Source organism: Ochotona curzoniae, unplaced genomic scaffold (genome assembly GCF_017591425.1).
Source record: "Ochotona curzoniae isolate NIBS_2020 unplaced genomic scaffold, NIBS_Ocur_1.0 scaffold_4506, whole genome shotgun sequence".
NCBI lineage: Eukaryota > Metazoa > Chordata > Mammalia > Lagomorpha > Ochotonidae > Ochotona > Ochotona curzoniae.
This window is the reverse complement of record NW_024467119.1, coordinates 78,081,091-78,102,186: the sequence shown is the minus strand read 5'-3', so window position 1 is coordinate 78,102,186 and position 21,096 is coordinate 78,081,091. Positions and strand designations below refer to the sequence as shown.

General features: G+C 41.5%; 1 protein-coding gene across 1 annotated transcript in view; it reads right to left on the bottom strand.

The window, feature by feature from the left end:
- FHIP1A (FHF complex subunit HOOK interacting protein 1A) overlaps positions 1 to 21,096 on the bottom strand; it is a 103,996-nt gene that overhangs the window by 20,801 nt on the left and 62,099 nt on the right. The window contains exons 5-6 of the mRNA XM_040967157.1: positions 17,482 to 17,649; positions 2,041 to 2,120 (exon numbers count right to left, since the gene is read on the bottom strand). Of these exons, the coding sequence (XP_040823091.1) occupies positions 2,041 to 2,120; positions 17,482 to 17,649 (248 nt within the window). The remainder of the gene's footprint in view (positions 1 to 2,040; positions 2,121 to 17,481; positions 17,650 to 21,096) is intronic.

Below are 21,096 nucleotides of genomic sequence, written 5' to 3'. Positions count from 1 at the left end.
ATCTACAGCACAGTATCCCTGAGACCAGGGATGCTGGGTGACACAGAAGAATCCCCTGAAGCTTGTCAACACCTACCTCTCAGGGCTCCGCTCTGCATTTCTGATGCTGCAGATCTAGGAGGGGTCGACTTTGCATTTCTACCTGCTTCCCAGGCACTGGCACTGTTGCTATTCCCGAGATCCAACTTTGACACTTCCAGACTGTTCTAGAGCTACCTCAATGGATCTGCTATGGACACCCACCTGGGCTGCCTTCTCCTTGGGGGCCTCTACACAAATTGCAACCTCCCTGGTAACTAGGGAAAAGCTTGAGTTTCCCTTCCTCCCCTGCAGTCAGCTTCATGCACCCTCGTTCCTACGGCCAGGTCCAAGGAAGGGTCAGAAATTGCACTGAGGAAGCGGGGTGGGGAGGGAAGTACACGTTAGAGGATCCTGGTTGTTGTGCTTCCCTCTTTCAGCGCCCGCACTGCTAGCAGAGAGTGCAGGAGCACAAGCACTGGCAGCTCTCCCTCTGGAACTCCTCCCAGTTTTCTGTAGTGTCCAAGAAGGTCTCACTTTAAGAGTTAATTCCAAGATTTAGGATTGTGACTTAGAAAGAAGGGAAAGGAAGGGGAGGAGAGAGGAGGGGAGTGGTGGGAAGCAGAGGGAAAGAATAAAAGAGGAATGAAGTACACTACTGTCTAGTCTGAGGACTGGAGAACTTTGCACTGGATTTCAGGAGCAAATCTCCGAGTTAACAATGAACCATGGGGCCTGGCAGTGTGACCTAGCGGCTAAAGTCCTCGCTTTGAACACGCCCGGGATCCCATATGGGTGCCAGCTCCACTTCCCTTCCAGCTCCCTGCTTGTGGCCTGGGAAAGCAGTAGAGGACAGCCCAATGCTTTGGGACCCTGCACCCGTGTGGAAGACCCAGAAGAGGTTCCCGACTTCAGATTGGCGCAGCACCGGCCATTGTGGTCACTTGGGGAGTGAATCAGTGGACGGAAGATCTTCCTCTCTGTCTCTCCTTCTTTCTGTATATCTGACTTTGCAATAAAAATTTTTAAAAAACCCAAAAAACAAAAAACAAACAAAAAACAATGAACTACGATATCCAGAGAAGATGACGCATAGCAGGCCCCAGGTAGGACATGGTTATCCTGAGTTTTTTTTTTTTTACCTAAACTCCCAAACTAAGGTCATCCTAAGGACAGTACAGTTTGATTCTCTGCCAGCCTCTTTATGAATCCATTCCCAGCGACACTACTAAAGGAAACACCGTCAGAAGCCTGGTATGTGTGTCCCTCTGAATTCACCTGCTCTCTGTGTTACTCTTCTCTGCATTACACACAAAAACACAAGAGATATTTACTGATGCAACTGGAAGCACAGGTTGGCTAGTGCAGCACCTATCCAACGTAAGCATTTCATCTTTGGAAAAGCTGCTTTCAATCAGAAAGATCCCTAAGGGCTTTGCATTGTGGCATGGTGAGTTACACAACAGCTGTACACCACCATCGCTGACGAATGCAGGTCCAAGTCCCTGTTGCTCAGCTTCAGACCCAGCTCCCTGGTAATGCGCCTCGGAAAACCCCAGAAGAGTGGCCTGAGTTCTCGGGTCCTTTGAGACAGGGATGCATTCCAGCCTCCTAGCTTTGGTCTAGTCCAACCCCAGCCGTTCTGGAAATCTGGAGAGTGAACTGGCAGATGAAGATCTCTTGTTTCTCTTTCAAATAAATAAATAAATAAATACGCCTTTATTTTAAAAATTGATAACAAAGATTCCCTTCAGGAGAGACACTCAGCGTCAATGCACAAACAGTTCTCACCGGACTTCTGGAGCATTCAAGCATTCTATTATTTCCACGAGTATATTTCAAATATAAAGCATCTACCCCTCTGTCACGATACTTTTAACAGTAAGACTGAAATAACTGATACTCTTGAAGATTTTCTTCCCTAAAGGCATGGTCCTTATTAGGTCATATTAGCAAAGGAAAATAAGATGATAACATGACCGAGTAAATTTTCCTTGACAGATAACAAAAAAGACAACTCACCTTAAAATCAGTTGTAACATCACATCTTCACAATGTAAACCAATGAGTGTTCTGAATAGCGCCAGGGACACCACACAAAGCTGGGAAACAATCAACACATCCTATTTCAGACACTGAAATCAGAACTCTGCTCCCCACACATGGTGAATTACAAAACAAAATGATCTCCCACTTTTTTTTTTAAGCACATTTGATAAAAGTCCTATTGGTGCCAGGGAGGCTGTGTGTTCAGGATATCAATTCTTCTGGAAGATTTTATTGCAAATCCAATACCTGGAATTATGCCATTCATGCAGAATTATCCTCCTACCAAAAAAAAATCTTGTGTTCATGCTCCCAATTTTTAATGATCCAGATAAACACACTCCCAACGTCCCCTAGCACACACAAACTGACACAGGTCTCGTGTTCAGCTCATTTGTTTTGCTGTTATTTCCAAATACGGCACTAGTTACTCAAAAGACAAATGTCAGAGGAAATTGCATCTAACCTGGCCAACTGTTCCTTTAGAGTTCTCAGCCCCTAGACTCCGTTTCTCTCATGGCTTTGGGACATTCTCCTTAGTTCAATTTTCCGTAGTGCTGGAGGTACGGGAATGTACAGGAAGGTACAGACGTTCATTAAAAAAGAAAAAGCTCCGGGCCAGCATTGTGACACAGTGAGGTAAGCCATAGCAGGTAATGCCAGCACCTCCTCTTAGCACACTGATTCAAGTCCTGGCTGCTACATCTCCAAGCCAGCCCTCTGCTAATGCACCTGGGAAAGCAACGGAGAATGGTTGAGGGAACTGGGCCCTTGCACCCTGTGGGAGATAATGAAGCCCCAGACTCCTGGCTTCAGCCTGACCAGCTCCAGCTGTTGTGGCCATTTGGGCAGTGAACTTGAATATACGTATCTTTCTCTTCCTCTCTGTGACTCTGGTTTTCGAACAAAAATAAATATTTAGAAAAGGAAATCTTTCAGTCTTCAATTTCCAAAAATCAAAGATAAATTCCCAACTAGTAAACTAGGAAGATATACTAACATGTATTGTAAAAATTACATCCTTTTGAGAGCAAGCTTTATTATTAGTATTATTAGTTTTCTGCGCCACTTAAGTAATTCAGGTTTTCATTCTTTGCACAGGAGGGAACAATGCTGGTCTGTCTTGAAGGAAGGATGCACTTACAATCTGGTCAGTGACATTTAGAACAGTACTGCAAAGAAATGGCTATATGTTTAGGGCTAGGGCCATGGAAAATCAAGTTAATCCTCTGTCTGTGGTGCCAGCATCCAGTACGGGCACCAGTTTGGGCCCTGTCTGCTCCAGCTTCTTGATGATGGGCTGAGAAAGCAACAGAGGATGTCCTAAGACCTTGGACCCCTACATCCAAGTAGGGGACCTGGAAGAAGCTCCTGGCTCCCAGTTTCGGAGGAGCTCACCTCTGGACATTGCAGCCACTTGGGGAGTGAACTAGCAGCTGGAAGATTCCTCTCTCTGTAGCTCCCTCTAACTCTTTCAAGTAAATAAACAGAAAAGGAAGAAAGGAAGGAAGGAAGATGACCATTTGAAAACTGTCATATACTTAAACAGAAGCAACACATTCTGCTTCATTCTAAGTCATCTGTACATGTTATTCCTGGAATGGTTTTTTCCTGCCTCCTTCTCAGGCCAATTCCTGCTTATTTTCAAAGATTTAGCCTAGGCATTACCTATCCTTGGGAATTTTTTCTCTTTCTTCTCAAAATACAAACACCTACAAAATACAAAAACCAGACGTAGTTAGGTAACCTCTTTATCTATTGCCAAATCACTATGGATATTCAACGTGGTATCTGAGTATCAACCTTTGAATTGTAGTTCATTATTCTACGGAAAAGTACGTTATGGGATATGACATGCAAAATGTTCCCACCATTTTTTGGACTGTCTTCTTCACTACTGAATGATGTCTACTGAAGCAAAAAGATAATTTAATTGTGATGATGTCCAACTTGTTTACCCATTCTTTTCTTGCTCGTGCTTCTGCTGTCCTGTCTAATAAATCACTGTCAGCATCACAAGCATTAACCTCATGTTTTCTTGCAAGAGTTTATATACAAAAAAGAAGTTTATGAGTGTAGCTCTTACATTTAGGTCTGTGCTCCATTTTGAACAAATTTTTATATACAGTGTGAAATGAGAGTTTAACTTCATTCATTTGCATTTTGTATCCAATTGTTCAAGCCACATTTGTTGAAAAGATGATTGTTTCGCCCACTGAATGGGCCTGGGAACCTTGTTTAAAACTCACTGGCCACAGATATTATCACATTATTTCTTGACTCTCAATTCTATCCCACTGATCTGTATATCCACCCTTCTGCCACAACCACAGATATGGTTACTATGCTTTTGTGGTTAAGTTCTGAAATTATTTACTTTCCCAGATCTTCATTTTTCCAAATTTGGTTTTGCTACTCTGGGGGTTTTGTACTTCCATATGGATTTCAGAATCAACTAAGCAATTTAAACATAGGCAAGAAGGGAGTTTCCTAGGGAAAACATTAGATCAATTTGGGGAGTAATTATTCATACAGGAACAATATTAAGTATCATAACTCATGAACTTGGGATATTTTCCCATTTATTTAGGTCTACTTTGATTTCTTTTAATGTCTTACAGTTTCCACAGTATGCTCTATACTAGGTTTATGAAATTGTTTTTCTTTTGATGGGATAACAAATGACTTTTTCTGATTTTGACTTTTACATTGTTCCCCTCTACTATATAGATAATTTTTCTACATTAACCCTATATCCTACAACCTCATTGAACTCATTAATTCTAATTTTTAGTATGTCTCTTGGTTTTTCTATATATGAGATCACATCTTTCTCAAATACAAAATGCTTTATTTCTGATCTGCTTTTAAATTGCATATTTTGTTTAACTTCTCTGGTTACACTGAACAGAGTTGATAAGGTTGGCAATCTTTACCTTGAGGAGACTGTTTTCTTCACCTTGAAGTATGATGTTAGTTCTAAATTTTTCACAGACTGAGGAAGTACCCTTCCTTTTCTAGTGTATTAAGTTTATTTATCGGGTCAAATGTTTTTTTTCTGTGTCTACTGAAATGATCATATGACATTGTTCTTTTATCTTGTTGATACATTACATTAATTGATTTTCAAATTTTAAGCCAGCTTTGCAAAAGTTGGTAAATTCTACTTGATCATAACATAATCCACTTCATTTATTCTGTCCTTTCTTTTTTTTAGTATTTTATTTAGAAACTCCTTGTTTGCATTCATAATTAATAGTAGTCTATAATTTTCTTAGGGTATCTTTGTCTGATTTTAAAAATCAGCATAGAGTCCTGGGTGGTAGTTTAATGGCTAAAGCTCTCACCTTGAACATGCCAGGATCCCATATGGGTGCCAGTTTGTGTCCCGGCAGCCCCGCTTCCCATCCAGCTCCCTGCTTGTGGCCTGGGAAAGCAGTCGAGGACGGCCCAAAGCCTTGGGACCCTTCACCCGTGAGGGAGACCCGGAAGAGGGTCCTGGCTCCTGGCTTCAGATCGGCTCAGCTCCAGCCATTGTGGTCACTTGGGGAGTGAATTATCAGACAGAAGATCTTCCTCTCTGTCTCTCCTCCTTTCTGTATTCTAACTTTCCAATAAAAATAAACAGATCTTTTTTTAAAAATTAGGATAACACTGGCTTCATAAAATATTATTTCTTATTCTATGTTTTAGAACCTTTGTAAACAATTTATATATTTTTTTAAATGTGATTAAAAAGATCATAGAATTTAACATGTTATTTCAGAGCACAATTCACCTGTATAAAATATGTTCACATTGTTTTATAACAGATCTTTAAAATGTACATATTCTGCAAAGCTGACAATGACTCACTAACCAGTTATAGTGAACAATAACTTTCCGATTTCCAGACAACACAGCACTGTAGTTTCTGTTATTGTAAATCTCAGTACTTCTGACACTCCACATGGGCAGAATTATACAACTTGTGTTTGCGACTTTTTTTTAACTTGTGTAATATCCCCAGAGTTCACTCAGGTTGTAGAATGTGACAGTATTTCCTTCCTTTTTAAAAGTAAAAAAAAAAAAAACACTTTAACATATACACTTATATGTATAATGTACATATAATATATACATTACTGTGTAATGTCCAACTGGGGTAAAAACATCTGTCTCCTCAAACAGTTAACATTTCTATATGGTGAAAACAATCTAATTACTATAAGGAGAAATACACAGTGCATTAATATTACCTATTGTCGTATATTACCTATTGTGCATAACAGAAACTCAGAACTTACTCCTACCTAACTCACTATTCCTATATAACATATAATTTTGTAACCATTAACCAATCTTTCCCTCCCCAGCCTCAAGTAGCTCCAGTTATTCTTTTAAGTTCTGGGAGTTTATCCTTAGACCCTACACATGAGTGAAATGACACAGCACCTGTCTGTGCTTAGCTTCCTTTACTTAGTATCATGACCTCCAGTTCCAAACGTTGTCGCCACCTTCGTGTTTCAAAGCTGAACACTGTGTTGTGTGTATATGTAACATTTTCAGGTTTACTTCAACCTGTTTCTCAGAGAAAGTTTTCAGTCTTTTATCACTAAGTACGATGTTAGCTATAGGCTTTTCATACATGTCCCTATAATACTGAAGTTGTCTCTATTTCAAGCTTTTGTGTATTTTTTATCGTAAAAGGGTGCTGAATTTTCTCAAATATGTTTTCTGGGTCGAGAGCTGATGCAATGATTTTTTTTTAAAGATTTATTTTTATTATTTATTTTTATTGGAAAGGCGGATATACAGAGAGGAGAGACAGAGAGGAAGATCTTCCGTCCACTGATTCACTCCCCAAGTGAGCGCAACGGGCCGATACTATGCCGATCCCAAGCCAGGAGCCTCTTCCGGGTCTCCCACGCGGGCGCAGGGTCCCAAAGCTTTGGGCCGTCCTCGACTGCTTTCCCGGGCCACAGGCAGGGAGCTGGAAGGGAAGTGGGGCTGCCGGGATTAGAACCGGTGCCCATATGGGATCCCGGGCGTGCAAGGAGAGGACCTTTAACCACTTGCGCCACCGCGCCGGGCCCGATGCAATGATTTTTATCACTCATTCTGTTGGTGTTACATGTTATACTGATTGATTTTCATGTTAAGCCATCCTTGCATCCTAGAAATAAATCTCATTTTAACATGGCAAATTGTTTGACTGAGAATTTTTGAATCAATATTCATCAGGCAAACTGTTCTCTAGTTTTCTTACATAATCTTTATTTAGCTTTAATATCACAGTAATGCTGACCTTTTAAAATGAGTTCCTTCTAATCTTTATGGAAGAATTTGCAGAAGATTGTTGAGTTCTCCAGTAAGGCCATCTGGTGCTGGGCTTTATTTTGTTAAAAGAGTTTTTATTGTTGCATCAATGATTATCTTTTTTCAAAGATTTATCAAATGATTTTATTGAAAGGAAGAGTTACAGAGACAGAAGGGAAGACAGAGAGCTCCTCCATCCACCGATTAATTCTTGGGAATGGCAAGGGCTGAATCAAACTAAAGTAGGAGCCAGGAGCCAGAAGCTTCATCGGGGTCTCCAACGTGGGTCACTGGGGCCCAAGCACTTGTGTCATGTTCCTGATTTTCCCAACCCATTTGCTGGGAACTGGGTCAGAAGTAAACAGCCAGGACTCAAGTTGGCACCTATATGAGATGTCAGCAACACAGGCATTAACTACGGCACAACACCGATCCCTTCGATATACTTACTAGCCAAATATGTTCAGATTTTTTTACTCCTTCATGACTATTTCAGAACATGGCTTCTTAGAAAGCAACCACTTCTAGGTTGCCTAATTTGTTGATTTACATAATTCTTCATAACATTTTCTTATAAACCTTTTGATTTCTTTGCCATCAGCTATAATATCCCCTCTCTCCTTTCAAATTTGTTTCACTCATCTTTCTATTTTTCTGAATATATCGAAGGTTTACCTATTTTGCTGAATTTTTTAAGAAAGAAAACTCAGTTTAATTGATTTTATTTCATTTCTTTTTGCTCTCATCTATAGTACTTACTATTCCACCAACTTTGAATTTAGTTTGTTCTCCTTGTTCCTTAAGATGTAAAGTTATACCATCAACTTGAGATCTTTTTTTTCAACATGTTAATAGCTATAGAAGTCCCTTTTAGCACCGCTTTCTTAGGATCCTGTAAATGTGGGTAGTATGTTCTACTTTTATTTTCATTTTCTCGAGATGTTTCCAAGTTCCCCTGTGATTTCTTCCTTTGCCCACAGGTTAAGAGTACATTGTTTAATTTTCACATACTGTGGGTTTCCCAGTTTTTCTATTGATTTCTATTTATTACCATCACTACCACAAAACAATACTTTGCATTATTTCAGTCTTTATAAAATTGTTAAGCTTGCTTTGTGCCCTAACATGTGACTATCTAAGACAATGCTCCAGGAATATTCTGTTGCTGAGCGGAGTAATCCACTTGAGTCTGTTAGCTCCAGCTGGCTTACAGTGTTGTTCCTATCCTGCTTCTTTAGAACCTCTGGTTGCTACGTGCACTATAAAAGAGTGGGAATAAAGTCTCCTGGTATTATTGAGCAGCTACTTCTCTTAGATTATGCCAATGTTGAGTTTTAAGATGGCCGACGTAGGAGGAAGGCTGTGAGGGAGCGTTCAGCGAGATAGGGATAAAACGCTACAGAAGCAGCAAAGAGGAACAGCAGGGAACCGCAGGGAGAGGTCTGTGAAGCTCCCTGGGACAGTGTGGAGCCAAAAAGATCCACACAACTCGGAAGAACAACGAGAACGGAGCAGGACAAAGGTAGAGAAACCGACATCCCACTCCAGACCTGCAGAGTCACTTTTGAAGGCCTGACGGGAGACGCGGCCAGCTCGGAGGCAGGGAGATCGGGTGAATCGTCGCCGGCGGGAAGCCTTTGACAGCGGCGGAGGCAGACTGCAGCAGCCGGACGTTTGGTGAGCGGGGGGGGGGGGTTGACGTGGCAGCCTCCGCATTCCTCGCCCCCTACTGAGGTTCCAGCCTCTGAGAAGGCGGGGCAGGCAGCCTGAAACGGTTGGATCTGTGCCTTGGGAACTACGCGCAGTGGTGTTGGTGGTGAGGGAAGGCGCCTCGGATGTTCCAGCGCTGAGGGGGGCCAGTGCGTCTCGGTGCGCAGAGGCTGCTGGCGAGGATCTGGAGTCCCCCACATCCTGCCTGGTGGAGGATTCTGATCGCTGCCTGCAGCAGCCGCCTCCGCAGCACAGGTGTCAGGTGTCAGGTGTCAGGAGAGCTCCCAGTTTTGGGAAGTGTAGCGCTGTGTGTCCCTGGCACGCAGGTACCACTCCCATAGGGTGAACTGCTCACTCCTAGCCTCCCACCCCGCAGTTCTGAGCGTGGGCGACCCACCAGGAGAGCTCTGAAAACTCCTGCATCACACTGACACGGTGAGAACCTGCCGTGAAGTCATTATAACAGGGCGCCTGGGTCACTCCTCCGCTAAGGGCCTGTGTGGGGGAGCCACACGGGAGCAGGGGCTCTGAACACCCACACACCACGAGTGGTGGATTCACTGCACAAGAGCCACGCCTGGAAAGTGCCTCACCCACAGTCCCGTGTGTGGGAGACGCAACAGGTGGGCCCTGAAAAACCCTGCAGTCCCTGACACGGAGAACGCAGGGAGAAAGCACATAAAACCTTCTAAGCCCTGGGGATTCCCGCACAGGGGGCACACCCAGAGAGCGCCTCCATCCCTCCACGCCCTGGGGTGTCACACCTGTAGAAGAGGTGCCCAGAGTGTGCCTGGAATCCACTGGGCCCCCAAGGTGGTGCTCTACAGCCCCGGGCCCTGAGAACGCACCAACGGTGCCTTGAAAATTACCACGCCCGGCAACACCACGCCTGCAGGCTCCAATCTCTACAGGAAAGCACCTGACAGCCCCTCAACACACGGGTCCATTTGCCCCACCAGAATACACCAACGCAATGGGAAAAACCACCAGAAAGAGTTGTGCTCCAGATGAAAGAGCCAGCACCCCACCAAACAAGGGCCAAAAGCCATTATCAATATCGGCGATGCGAGATGAAGACATGGAAGTGTTACCAACAAAGGAATTGATGAAAATAATGCTAAAATCTCTCAGAGACGTGGACACAAAGCTGGAAGACCTCCAGAACCGCATAATCACCGAAATACAACAAATCAAAACCAAACTGGATGCCCAAGAGAATAAAATTGAAAGCCTCATCAACAGAATAAATGCGGCAGAGGAAAGGATCTCTGAAACAGAAGACACACAAAATGAAGGTGTCCAGCGAATTAAACAGCTGGAGACAAACCTCAGCAAAACTAATAAAATGATGCAAGAGATGAAAGATTACCTTAGAAAACTGAATATTCGGATCATCGGCCTCCCCGAGGGAGTAGAAAGAGAATCTGGGATGCAAGCAGTGCTTGATGAAATTATACAGGAAAACTTCCAAAACACTTGGAACACAAATCCACCCCGCATACAGGACGGACAGAGAACTCCCAACAGACATGATCCAAAGAGATCTTCACCCAGACACACGGTGCTCAAGTTCTACTCCAATGAAGACAAAGAAGGAATCCTGAGACAAGTACGAAGTAGAGAAAAGATCACATACAGGGGAAAACCCATCAGAATCACTGCTGACTTCTCCGAAGAGACCCTACAAGCAAGGAGAGAATGGACAAAGATCTTCCAAGTCCTGAAACAAAACAACTGTCAACCAAAAATAATCTACCCAGCAAAGATCTCATTTGTATATGAGAACGAAATCAGATACTTCAATAGCAAAGAAAAACTAGAAGAATATGTCTACACAAAACCAGCTCTGCAAAGTCTCCTTAGAAATGCGCTAGTCCCGGACAAAAAGGAGGCAAATCACAAACAAAGTTGGCAAATAAGAAGGTCTCCAAACTAAAGGCCACACAAACAAGACAATTACATAGGCAACAACACACACACAACACAATCACATGGCAGGGCAAAATTGCAACCTCTCAATTTTAACTCTCAACACAAATGGTCTAAATTCACCAATCAAAAGACAGAGATTAATAGAATGGATCATCAAACAAGACCCAACCATCTGTTGCCTACAAGAAACGCATCTAACCAGAAAGGATGCAAAGAAACTGAAAGTGAAGGGATGGAAAAAGATATTTCACGCCAATAGACGAGAAAAAAAAGCTGGGGTAGCTATCCTAATTTCAGACGAAATAGATTTCATTCTAACTAACATCAAAAGAGACAGGGAAGGCCATTTTATACTGGTGAAAGGAATGATCCATCAAGAAGCAATCACCATCATTAATGTTTATGCACCGAATCTTAATGCACCTAGTTACGTAAAGCAATTACTTACAGACTTAAGGGAAGACATAGACACCCGCACAATTCTTGTAGGCGATCTCAACACACCTCTAACAACAATGGACCGGTCTACGAAACAAAAACTCAACAAAGAAACAACAGAGCTCACACAAACAATAGAACAACTGGACTTAGTAGACATATATAGAACTTTTTATCCTAAGGCCACAGACTATACATTCTTCTCAGCGGTGCATGGCACCTTCTCCAGAATCGACCACATGATAGGACATAAAGCGAATCTAAACAACTTCCAAAACATTAGTATCATACCATGTACCCTCTCAGACCACCATGGGATGAAACTGGAAATCAACAACTCAAAACTCCCCAGGAAGTATAGGCACTCTTGGAAATTGAACAATATGCTATTAAACGAACAATGGGTCAGAGAAGAAATTAAAGATGAGATCAAAAAATTCATGGAAACCAATGAAAACTCTGATACTACATTCCAAAACTTGTGGGACACCGCCAAAGCAGTGCTACGAGGTAGATTCATCGCAATCGGAGCGCATGTCAAGGCCCAAGAAAGACGCCAAATACAGGAACTAACCACACACCTCCAGGATCTGGAAAAACAGCAGCAGAAGAGTCCCACGCACAATAGGAAACAAGAAATCATCAAAACAAGGGAGGAGATAAACCAAATAGAAATCAAAAAAACTATACATAAAATCAACAAATCAAAAAGTTGGTTTTTTGAGAAAATAAACAAAATAGACACTCCACTGGCCCGATTGACCAAAAAAAAAAACAAGAGAAAGTGAGAATCAACAGCATTAAAGATGAAAAAGGCAACATAACAACAGACACTGCAATCATTAAGAAAATAATTAGAAATTACTACAAAGAACTGTACTCCCACAAATTTGAGGACCACCAAGAAATAGAAAAGTTCTTGGACTCCCACCATTTACCAAAACTCAGTCCGGAGGCAACTGCAGAATTAAATAAACCCATAACCGAGGTAGAGATTGAAACAGTCATCAAGGATCTCCCAACGAAAAAAAGCCCAGGCCCAGACGGCTTCACTACAGAATTCTACAAAACATTCCGAACAGAACTAACCCCAATCCTCTACAAGCTCTTCAAAACAATAGAGGAGGAAGCAACCCTCCCAAACTCATTCTATGAAGCCAACATCACCTTAATCCCAAAACCGGATAGAGAACCATCAGAGAAGGAAAACTACAGACCTATTTCTCTGATGAACATTGATGCTAAAATTCTCAACAAAATCCTAGCCAATAGAATTCAAAAAATCATCAGACAGATCATTCATCCGGATCAAGTAGGATTCATCCCTGGAATGCAGGGATGGTTCAACATTCGGAAATCCATAAATGTTATAAACCATATCCAAAAACTGCAAAACAAGAACCACATAATAGTTTCAATAGATGCAGAAAAAGCTTTCGACAAAATCCAACACCTCTTCATGCTAAAAACTCTAGCCAAAGTAGGCATAGATGGGAAAATCCACAACATAATTAAAGCAATTTATGAAAAACCCAACGCCAGTATCATACTGAATGGAGAAAAGCTAGAACCCTTCCCACTGAGATCTGGAACAAGACAAGGGTGCCCACTATCACCACTGCTATTCAACATAGTCCTAGAGGTACTTGCAGAGGCCATAAGACAAGAAAAAGAAATCAAAGGCATACGTATAGGAAACGAAGAAGTCAAGCTTTCACTATATGCAGATGACATAATCCTATACATAGAAAAACCAGGAGACTCAATACAGAAACTGCTAGAACTTATACGAGAGTTTGGCAGAGTGGCGGGGTACAAAATTAACGAACGAAAATCAACAGCCATAGTGTACGCAAATAACACCAAGATGGAAGAAGATCTAACCAACAGGATACCATTCAAAATAGCAGAGAGAAGTATGAAGTATTTGGGAATAAATCTAACCAAAAGTGTAGGAGACCTATTCGAAGAAAACTACAAACTATTTAAAAAGGAAATTGAACAAAACCTCAAAAGATGGAATAACATCCCGTGCTCCTGGATAGGCAAAATCAATATCATTAAAATGTCTATACTACCACAAGCAATATACATTTTCAACGCAATTCCAATCAAATTGCCCAAAACATTCTTCACGGAACTGGATACAATGATTCAAAAGTTCATCTGGAAACACAAAAAACCACGAATAGCTAGAACCATCCTGAAAAATAAGAAATTAGCAGGGGGAATCACAATCCCGGACCTCTGGACATACTATAGAGCAGTGGTTATCAAAACAGCCTGGTACTGGCACAAAGACAGAAAGGAAGATCAATGGAATAGAATAGAAGCACCAAAAGGGAATCCACACAGATACAGCCAATTAATCTTTGACAAAAAGACCAATGACAGCTTAAGCAAGTGGGAAGGACTCTTTAGTAAATGTTGTTGGGACAACTGGCTGATAGCCTGTAGAAACAAAAAGATAGACCCACATCTATCACCATACACTAAGATCCAATCTACATGGATAAAAGACCTAAACCTACATCCAGAAACCTTCAAACTCTTGCAAGAAAATGTAGGAAATACCCTGCAAGACCTAGGAGTAGGTACCGACTTTCTAAGAAGGACACCAAAAGCAATAGCAGTTGAGAACAGAATAAACAAATGGGACCTCATCAAACTAAGAAGCTTCTGTACAGCAAGGGAAACAATCAACAAAGTAAAAAAGCAACCCACAGAGTGGGAGAAGATCTTTGCACACGATATAGGCGATAGGGGGCTAATTTCCAGGATATACAAAGAACTTCAAAACAACCAAAAAACCAAAACAAACAAGCCACTCAAGAAATGGGCACGGGAAATGGGCAAACATTTCACAAAGGAACAAGTCCAAATGGCAAACAAACATATGAAAAAATGTTCCAGCTCCCTAGCAATAAGGGAAATCCAAATTAAAACATCGATGAGGTACCACCTAACACCAGTAAGATTGGCCCACATAAACAAGAACACCAACGACGCTTGCTGGCGAGGATGCGGGGAAAAGGGAACCCTACTCCACTGCTGGTGGAGCTGCAAATTGGTACAGCCTTTATGGAAATCAGTCTGGAGAACACTCAAACAACTCAAAATCTGCATACCATATGACCCAGCAATAGCACTCCTAGGAATATATCCAAAACACCTGTTTTACGACAAACCAACATGCATCCCTATGTTCATTGCAGCACAATCAGTAATTGCGAAAACATGGAAGCAACCGAAATGCCCATCAGCAGAAGATTGGATAAGAAAGCTTTGGTTCATCTACTCCATGGAATACTACTCAGCTATTAAAAAAAACAAAATGCAGTTCTTTGTGGCTAAATGGGCACAACTGGAAACTATAATGCTAAGGGAAATGAGCGAATCCCAAAAGATTAGATACCACATGTTTGCCTTGATTTAACCTGTAATTTTTTGTTTGGTTGTTTGTTATTTTTTGAACCTGTCATTGATACTGTCTCAACCCAGATGTTTCGAAGAATGGAACTTGCATTATTTTTAACATATTGTTTACCCAATACTATGTCAATTAATTCCATAACGTTGTATAATGATACTGAGGCCTTGTTGGGGCTTTTAACTGACTGGATCTTTACTCTGTTAGACCTATCTTCAGACCATAGAAGGTCTCCCCAAGAGGCCACTGAACTTATCTGGACAATAAGACGCTGAACTTTATGCTAGGCATGTGTTTGCAAGCAATGAATCTCAACTGAACTTGAACTTTGGTTATGCAACAAGGTGGAGGAATCCACCATGGGGGGAGGGGTATTGGAGGGGTGGGGGGGATCCCCAGCGCCTATAAAACTGTACTACATAATATAATGTAAGCAACAATAAAAAAAAAAGATTATGCCAATGTTTGCTCCATATATTTAGGAGCGCTGATGCCAATTACATCATTGTATTTATAACTGTTATATCTTCCTGGTGAACTGACACGCCTCTGTATTTTATATTCTTCTTGGCTTCTTAACTTTAGAATCCTCTTTTAAAATACAGGTTTGGGACAGGAATTGACCTAGCAGTTAACTAGTTGCTTGTGACACCTGTGCCCCATGCCAAAATACCTTGGTTCTGTGCTACCTCTGGCTCCTGACACCAGCTTCCTGTTTATGCACATTGTGAGAGGTAACAATGGCTCAGGTAACCCGAGTGCCTATCAACCCATATAAAAGATCTATATTGCATTTCTGATTCTCAACTTTGCCCTTGGGCCAATCTCAGTCATTGTAGGCATCTGTTGTGTGAGTCAAGAGATGACGTGTATGTGTGTGTGTGTGTGTGTGTGTGTGTGTGTGTGTGTGTGTGTGTGTGTGTTTGCTTCTCAAATAAAAGAATAGTAATAAACATTTTTACACAAACAAAATCCAGGTATGGCCATCACAACTCTCTTTTAATTACTATTCACATGGGATGCTGTTTTTTGTCTTTTGATTCCTTTCAGCTCACGTGCATGCTTAAATCAAGAGTTAATATCTGACAGATGGGGTATTCTTGGATCTTGTTTTGTTTATCCAGTTAGCCAATCTAGGTCTTCATTTCAGTGACTAATTCATTCATATTTAGGGTAAGTACACATAGGGAAGGACTTCCTATTGTCATTATGTGCAGTCTGTATCTCTTATAATTATTTTGTTCTTTTCCCCAACATAAAGACATAATATTGGACACATTCACTCTTTTCCTTCCAAGGGAAGAATCCATGGTTGAGAGTGTTTTTCCAAATCTTGCTCTGCAATGCTGCAGAGAGGGAGTGGATAGGGTCGGTAATGTGAGCACTGTGCCAATTCTCCTACCCGCTTCACTCTGCTCTTCTGGACTTTGCACTATAGCCCCTTGCCTAATTTCCAGCATTCTCTCAAAGGCAATTTGGTTAACTTTCATTAATTCAGTATCTCTGTGGGGGTATAAGGACCTGGTGCTTCCTCCTATTCCACTATCTTGTTGACATTACTTTTTCTTTGAAGTGTTTGTTCTACATTTTCATTCATGCCATTTCCCTTATGATTTCTGCTGGCTCACTGGTTATTTATAAGTGTATTAATTCTAATATGTTCACAAATTTCCCATATTTTTGTCAATAATTCTGAGTTTAAATCCATTGTGATCAGATAATGTGTGCATTATTGCAATCTTCTTAAAGCCACTGAAGCCTAGTATATGGTCTGTGCTGAGAACACCTCATGGACATTTGGAGAAAATGTATATATTCTTGTACTATAGGTGGACTGTTAAAGAAATATTTTCTTTAATATAACATTAACTAGTTCTTAACTACATTTTTAAGTTATTGTCTTAGCGGTTGCTCAGCTTCCAATGGATATTTTAACTTATTAGAATCTACTTCAGATTTCTACTAAATTAGTTTTGGAGAAATAAAACAAAACATTGCGCTTATATGGCTCTTTCTCTCTTCTCCACTTTGTCTTATTATTGGACATATTACATCATCAATACATGCTACAAATTGAATAATATTATTTTGCTCTTCAAGCAGTAATTGCAATTAAATACAGTCACTGGGGAGGGAGTTTTGAAGAGTGGGATAAAATGATTCTGAAGCTTGAATCAGAGCTCCAAACTAAAGAATGGCCACCTGAATGTATAAGTGTACATATTCAATTTCAGGACACTCACACAAATAATCGTCTCTAACTCTCAGACTTGATGTATTCCAGTGCCTTGGCACATTTAAGTCCATATGTTTTCCCTGCTTCTTGGCCCCTCAGAAATACATTCTGCCAGTTCTACAGAAGAGGATGCCAATACAGACAAAATGAGAAAAATGACCTACAAAAAGCAAGAACTGCCACTCTCCAGACAGAAGGACTCCTGGTGGCAAAACACATGATTCAGCTCATCTCTATCAAAAAAAAAATTTTTTTTAATAGCTGCTTGAAAAACACACACAAGCAAAACAGAAAACACACACACACACAACTCTGTTTCAAAAGTTCTCTTGAACTCTGAATCGTTAGTTCCCTCCTCCGGTGCTCTCCTTACCCGAAACGGGGTGTTGATTCGGCTCGTGAGGGTGTCCAGGATATGCACATTCTCATGCTGGTGCAATAGGATAAAGCGGAGGAAGATCTCAAGCAGTGCTGGCTCAGAGATGCTACGCAGGAAAAGGTCCAGATATGCAGTTGTGGTCATGACCTCCTCCACAGTCACCTGAGACGAAAGACAGAGTGAGCACAGGGGGAGAAGCCCCTCGGTACTGTGGGACACCCGCCGCAGTGGCCCCTGGCCTCCCTCAAGGCAGAGCCACGCCTGCCCTCTGCAGGGCTGTACCTGAAGCCCACGACCCTATCCACATTCCACAGTACCTCAAGCTGCTCCTGCCCTTTAAATCAGAAAGAGAAATGCAAAGGCATAAAGAAGCAATTCAAGTGTTCTGACAACTCTAACCACCAAATGTAGCTCAAATATCATAAAAATTTTAGAGTGCAATCAAAAATGAGAAATGAAGATAATGAAACATATTTACATGGTTAGTAAAGGATTAATAAGAAAGTTTGGCATTACTTGTTTCATCATTAGCCATTCAATAAACATTTATTGGGCTCCACCATATACAAACAGCCAGAAACGTAAGAACGTATTTTCCATACAGGAAGATGGGCTATAATGAACAGAATGCTAACATAATAAAGTTCAAAGGAAAAGCACAGACCACACATGTTCAGATGTGATGCTGGAGAGTTGTGCATCGGTTCCGTACAACTGCATACTGCACATAAAGTGTTTATAAAATTTTAAGCTATATAAGCTGACTGCCTATAAAGTTATCCATGAATTTCTAAATAATGTAAATTAATATTTTCCACCTGGTATGCTCTCCCTGCAGTGAAAAGTCAATCTTTTGACTCTGAAGAAAGTCAAGTTTTCCAAAGAACTGAAGATTCAATGCTTCAGGCATCACATTTTAAAATATTCTGCTTCAGAGTATTCTAGGAGCAAACAGACACTTCTTTCTCCTTCTAAAAGCAAATGTCATGCCACTGAATGACCTGAGGCCATCACTGGAGTCATTGTTTGCTCTCCTTGGGTGTAGAGAATCCCAAGCCCCCCAGGTGAGTGTGTGAAAATCACCAACGCCGTAGCGAAAGCCTTCAGATTCCATCACCACACTTCAGAAGTCTTACAAATCTTCCTGCCACGCAGCTAATACACGTCATTCCAAAGGAAACAGCTGGTAATATTTGTGAGTGATATCTTCTCTTTTCCCCCAATGCTCCAGCTTTTTTCTTCCTCCTTTTCAAAGTGTTCAGCTCTCTATTATGCCATCACTGCTCCATTCCTTTTATACGACATTTCTCTTCCCCTTTTAATTTTCTGCTTTCAGAATCCACAGACTAGTTTAGAAACCAGATGTCCAGATCTGCTAGATAAGTGTGGAGAGCACTTGTGTGGATGCATCTGTGCATAAATGCTCGGCAATATCTATTTTGGCTGCTTAAAATTACTTTTTAAAACTTCTGGGTCTTCAGCTGTGCTCTGCATAGACGAGGCCAGGTGGCTAAGACACTACTACAGCACATCAGTTTTTGCCTGTTTTCTTGATCCCAAGCAAGGCATGCATATCTGATCCATTTGAATTCACTTTCTCAGAATCTATCGAGAATTCACAGGCCAGTGTCCAGAGCAGCTGGAACGCAAGTAGCACCAGAGTGCAAATATCTTTCCTTAACCCCACCCTGACTCAGTGCCATCTGAGAGCCCTCAAATGTTCAATATGCCACTGTGCCCTCTAACCAACTTAAAAGGGCTCTCTGTAGCCCAAATATAGCAACGGAGACAAGAAATCCTCCGCCACTTGACAAACTGCATTGGGAAGAGTGCCTCTCATGGGCTGCTCCTGCTGCTGAAACAAACTGTTTCCATTCTTGAGTTTTCCAGTAATTCTCTACACGAATGCACACGGTCCTCCTCCCACTGTCCCAGAGCACACAGCTTGTCTTTTTCCTTAGTAACCCTGGCACAGGGGACAAAGCCTGGTGTATAGAAAGTACCATTTCTGAGTGAATGATAGCCCCCAAGGATCTAGCAATTTTGTATTTACTAGAGTTCAGCTTAACTTCTAGTTCTTCCTATTCCTGACATGTCCTGAAGGCCCCAGAGAATAGAGACTTAGAATTTTTTTTTTAATATAAAGACCTGAAAATTAAGCAATGTCACAAAGTAGGGCTTAGGGGACCATGCTTCACAACAGCTCCAAACACATGCACATTTCCTTTAGCTCACAGCCACTCCGCCACAACAACTCCAGGTCCTTCAGTAGATATTTAACACAAAATGATTAAGGCAAAATTGTAATTCTCTAACAGCCTTGATCACTAAAGTACCATGGTGTGACAGACCACACAGGCAGTTTCTGTAGCATCGTATGTTTGCCCCACCCACTGAGTACTGCTGAATTGACATGTCACACAGAATTCCAGGGGCATCCTTTGCACCGCCAATGCAGCACCAGCTTTCCCCTCTCACGTTACCCATGACCTTAATAAGGATCTAAGTCTCAGTCTTTGGGGGCTAACATGAAAGGAGGGCATTAAGTGTCTATTGTTTACCACTCTGAGGCCGGATAAACGAAAAGATTTTATTTCTTTTTAGGAATCAAAGCTGCTGCTAATAAGCTAAGAGGATTTAGGAAAGGAATTGGAGGGGGGAGCATTTATATAACGAGCTGTAAATATTAAAAACTCAATTTCATTAAGCATCAAGTTGCAAATTCTTTATTTAAAAAAAAAATGAGGTCACAGTCACCTTACGTTACCAGCCAAACCAGGAAAATCTGGTTTCCTTTCCTTCTACCATAGCCTCAGAGCCTGCGCAAGCATTTTTTATCCCAGAAAATCGTTTCCAGCCTAATTATTTTACTTTCAGAAACTTCTTCTAATCCCCCCCAAATAGGCAACCTCCTTAACAAGGATGAGACCAGAGCCTAAGTGTGATCACTTGAAAGCTAAGACAAACCTCCAGGGGAGAGAGGCTCTGCTTGTACAGAATGTAAAATGGAGTCTCCCCACAGAAATATCAGCAGAGTAGACAAGCAGCATCCTCACGTTCCAGTTGTGACAGTCAATCTGCGGCTGATGCAAGACCTTGTGCCTTATGGAAGATAATCAGTATTTATTGCCGTGATGTAGAAGAAATTGCAAGAAGCTATAAATTTACAGAGAAACACTAGTAGAAGCATCACTTAAGATTCTACCATATCATACACAATAATAAAATTAAAGGACACTACAGCTTAAGAATGTTATTGCAGACTAAAGCTCATCCACAGTGACTGAATGACCTGAAGAAAACTGTTTCCATGATCAAATAATTATCCTCAAAAAGAAAAAGATCCCTGTAACCTGAAAGAATGTACCTGTTCAGGCCTTCTTATGTGCTTAATTTTTGCCCAAAGTTCTAGAATGGAGTGCTGACTTGGTTACCTGCTTTTACTCCTGAATTCTGCTCAGGTCATCCTCTGAAAGTTATCCTCCTTCAGCCACCTCCCCCATCGTTCCCTGGTCCTCAGCCTGGGTCATCTGTGCCAAGAACCTTCGGCAGTCCCTTAAACTGGAGTAACTGAAACTGCAATTTGAGACTCAAGAGTGGGCAACTGAA